At 36.3% G+C, this 3,989-nt stretch overlaps 1 protein-coding gene across 1 annotated transcript in view; it reads left to right on the forward strand.

Moving 5' to 3' along the window:
* Positions 1-3,989, forward strand: part of LOC109389519 (putative homeodomain transcription factor 2) — an 85,893-nt gene that overhangs the window by 57,702 nt on the left and 24,202 nt on the right. The window contains exon 3 of the mRNA XM_019655136.1: positions 1,965-2,021. Within this exon, the coding sequence (XP_019510681.1) occupies positions 1,965-2,021 (57 nt within the window). The remainder of the gene's footprint in view (positions 1-1,964; positions 2,022-3,989) is intronic.

A 3,989-nucleotide genomic window follows, 5' to 3' on the forward strand; every position in this document is an offset into this window, starting at 1 on the left:
TACACATTTTAAAAATAAGTTTTGATTGAATTAAACCCAGTCATTCTGAATTATCAAGTTAGAGCAGAATTCCTCCTATGGAATCTATTTCCCATACTTAGATTTTCTGACTTTAAGGAAGATGATTGTTTGATTGAATTCAGAATTTAATTGAGTAAGGAGCAACTAGTCACTGCACGTCAGCTCTACCATTAGGACTGACCTATTGGTTATTGCTTACCTAGGGCTTCTTAACCCAGCTTTATGGATGGTTGTTGCGGTTACGTGTATGTGGGTTGTTTAGTCTGTCTGGTTTGGTCTAGGTGTTATAAGTTCTAATGTGCAGGGTATATTATATCATAAAGTGATTTTAAAAGTAAGAGTCACAGAGAAGACATGAAAAAGAAAACGGGACTTGAAGGACCAGAAAAATAAGTATGAATAAATAATGCGTTAGAGAGAAAATAAAAATGAAGGGTTCTTATGGAATCATTTGATAAATCATTTTATACTACCTCCTTCACATCATCATTAAACCATTCTCTCATTTCTTTTTTTTTTTAAAGATTTTATTGGGGAATTGAGGGAGAACAGCATTGGGGAATCGGGGAAAGGGAACAGTAAGTTGCTGTCCTTTTGTTCTTCTGTCTAGTTGTGGAGGACGTTGCTTCACTGGCCCATGTTGGTATTATCATTGTGCTCTTCCCGGGTGAGGCAGTTGCTCGCCAGCCATTGGACGGCCACTCACGGCAGCTCACGCTAGCTCACACCAGCTGCCTGCTGCTCACACTGGCTGCCAGCCACTCACGGTAGCTCACAGCAGCCCCACTGCAGCAGGGACTGCAGCCTACACTGTCACCAGCGACTCACGGCAGCCTAGCTCCAGGTTGAGCTATTGTTCACCATCTTAGCTGTAGAGTGTGCAGCATCACTGGCCCATGTGGGATCTGAACCGGGGCCCTGCTGCTCAGAGCTGGTGTCCCAAGCCAACTCTTAACCAATGTGCCACTTGGCTGACCCTCAGTTTCTCATTTATTAAAACAAGATTTAAAAAAATAAAAGGACTTTTGGATAGAATGATGTTGTAAGTCAGAAAATATTTTCCTGAATTTTCCTCATATTGTCTCTATCTCTGGTCTCTATCTGCCTCTAGTGTCTTAGTTGTAATTACCTGAAATAATTTTAATATCTCAGGGTTCTAATTTTCAGTTAATGCTAATAATGAAAATTCTCAGTTATAACTGTAGACTGTTGACCCATTTCAGTGTCCTATTGGATGTAGGGAATTAAGTGGAAATGAAACAGTAAGAGCTAACAGCAGAGAACTTGCGGAAGAACAGTAAGAATGGTTTATTCACCTGTCCAGGTAAAGGTATGGAGTTCAGAAAACTTGCCAGCATCTAAAAGTAACAGCCATAGAACCTGCTACAAGGGATTCTGTTTCTTGAGGCTTTCTCTGTGTCTTCAATCACTTTAAAGACTTTCTTTTTCAGTTTAAACCTTAATTGAAGTGGTAATTGTGGTCCTACATGTTTATGAATTTCTAATTCTGTAGAATGTTTTTCTTTAAAAATAATTCCATGAAGAATTTATCACCTGGGAGTTTTTTCTTGAATATATCAGAAATGTCGCAATTGGGTTTATTTAAAATAAATTATTTGCTAGGGCAGTGGTTTTCTAACTTGGGGTAGTGTATCAGAATCATCTGGAGGGATTTTTAAAACATCGATTGTTTGGGTACCACACCTGTATTTCTGGCACAGTAACTCTGGGGTGAGGCCAGCGAATTTTCATTTCTAGTAAGCTCCCAGGTGATGCTGAAACTGCTGGTTCTAAAACCATTCTTTGAGAACCGCTGCAGTACGGTATTAACACATGCCAGAGACAGAGCTGAAGCTCATCTGTGCTTGAAGAACAAGCATCTATACCTATTGGATGGGTACCCACAGTGATCACTGAATGTAGTGTTATCTTTACTTTCACAGATTGGAGCATATGATCAACAAATATGGGAAAAATCTGTGGAACAAAGAGAAATTAAGGTAATAAGTTTATTTCATTTTGTATATTCTGAAATATAGTTTTGTAAATTGATTATTCACCATATTTTATTTAATATCTTTCTGTATCCTTTTAAGGTACAAATTAATATTACTTATTCTACCCAAACTTTTAAATAAAGAAGGTAAACTCTTTTATGATGTCATAGTTCTGTATCTTTACCTCTGATTTCCTTATCTTTGCTTTTTAGCATCTTTCTGTTCTTCTAAATTTTAATTTTTAATGATTATTTTTTGTCAGCTCTTTTTCCCTTTCACTTGTCACCTTATACTTCTAGTTTGCTTTTCCTCCTTTTTGATGCTGTCATTGCTCTGTACAGTTTATTAAACTGGTAAGTGTTTTTCCTGCCTGAGTGATCCTGCGCAAATGCTGCTCTGCTTAATTGAGATCCGCTTTTTGGTGCTACTAACAGAATGACTTGGACGCAAATAGAGTCGCTGAAAAGTTGGTCATTTTAAAAAAGATTTTAGAGAAATAAAGCATTAATGAAACTGTTTTTGTTGTAGGTAGTTTCTTCTTGAACATGTAATCACTTAAGATTCTCATAGGCTTCCTTGCTAGCATGAAAACTATTTTTTAACTAAGTTTATTGTTTCTCAGCAATCTTTTTGGTAATAAGATTTATATTTTCCATTTGCATAGGTAATACTAATCAGTGTGTTCCTGCACAAGCTAAATTTAATCTGGGCCCAGAGAATGTTTAGTTGCTTGACATTTTTTGTACAGAAAGGTTTACATTAACTTGAAAACCAATGTCCCAGTTACTTAAAAATCTGTCCAAAAAAATCTGTGTTTAGACAATTTAGTCATTTGTAATGAAGAGCAAGATTCTTTTCCATTTGTTAATTTTAATCTTTAAACTATTTTCATGAAGAATTAATACAGTTAACAAAGTATCAGTAAGTACCTACTATATATTAAATATAGGATTAAATCATGGGGATAAAATATGAAATAGATTCCAATTTTGTAGATGAGATATATAATTATAAATGAGACTAATCCAGTTAAGAGAGGAATGTGTAAGTCTTTTTAGGGAAGCGCAGGGGGAAGCAGCGCTGGAGAAGTTAGGAAAGATTTCACAAAGGAAGTGACTCATGAGCTAAATTTGAGAGTCATTAGGGAGAATGAGGAAAACATTACAGACAGAATGAAGAGCATATGAAAATATATGTAAAGGAAGGAAGAAGCATGACTCTTCAAGGAGCTTGATTGGTAATAGGTTAGATACTGGAAGAAGATTAAGCTGGTTAGTAGTAAAACTAGAAATGGAAATGGAAATCAGATCATGAAGGGGCTTGACTGCCTTATCCAAAAGTCTAGATATTATCTGGAAAACAGTGGGGGAGACATTGAAGGATTTTAACCAGAAACGGTTACCAGATTATATTGTAACAGCTTTACTCAGGTAGCACCAAGCATGATGGGAAATACTAGAAGGAGAGCAAATAAAGAATTCTGTTTTAGAAATATCCAGGTGTACTTAGGTGAGAGATTTAGGAGTCCTCAGTATGTAAAGTGTGGTGTGTGTGTGTGTGTGTGTGTGTGTGTGTGTGTGTGTGTGTGTGTTCTACGCATTATATAGATACAGCTATAGGAATGAGTGGATTTACATTGAAAGATGAAAGAAGAAAGCTGAGAATGTAACATTGGGAAACATCAATACGTATTTAAATGAAGGTGAAGGAAGAGGTAAAGAAAAGATTCAAATGAAGGAGGAAGAGAAGTAAGGATCCATGAGACGATAGTCTAGCGAGAGGGTCATGAATAGCTGGAATACTCAAGCAAATAGAGAGCAGTGGAGAGGTCTAACAACATGCCTTAAAATCTTTTATTCTTTTTGACAGTCTTTAACTCGGACAGAGAACATTAAGTACTTTGAGAGGCTGTGTTACCAGTTGGTACATTTGGATGTTTTCTTGCAATTTAAAAACCTAAATATATACATA

The sequence above is a fragment of the Hipposideros armiger genome, unplaced genomic scaffold (genome assembly GCF_001890085.2).
Source record: "Hipposideros armiger isolate ML-2016 unplaced genomic scaffold, ASM189008v1 scaffold_236, whole genome shotgun sequence".
Lineage (NCBI taxonomy): Eukaryota > Metazoa > Chordata > Mammalia > Chiroptera > Hipposideridae > Hipposideros > Hipposideros armiger.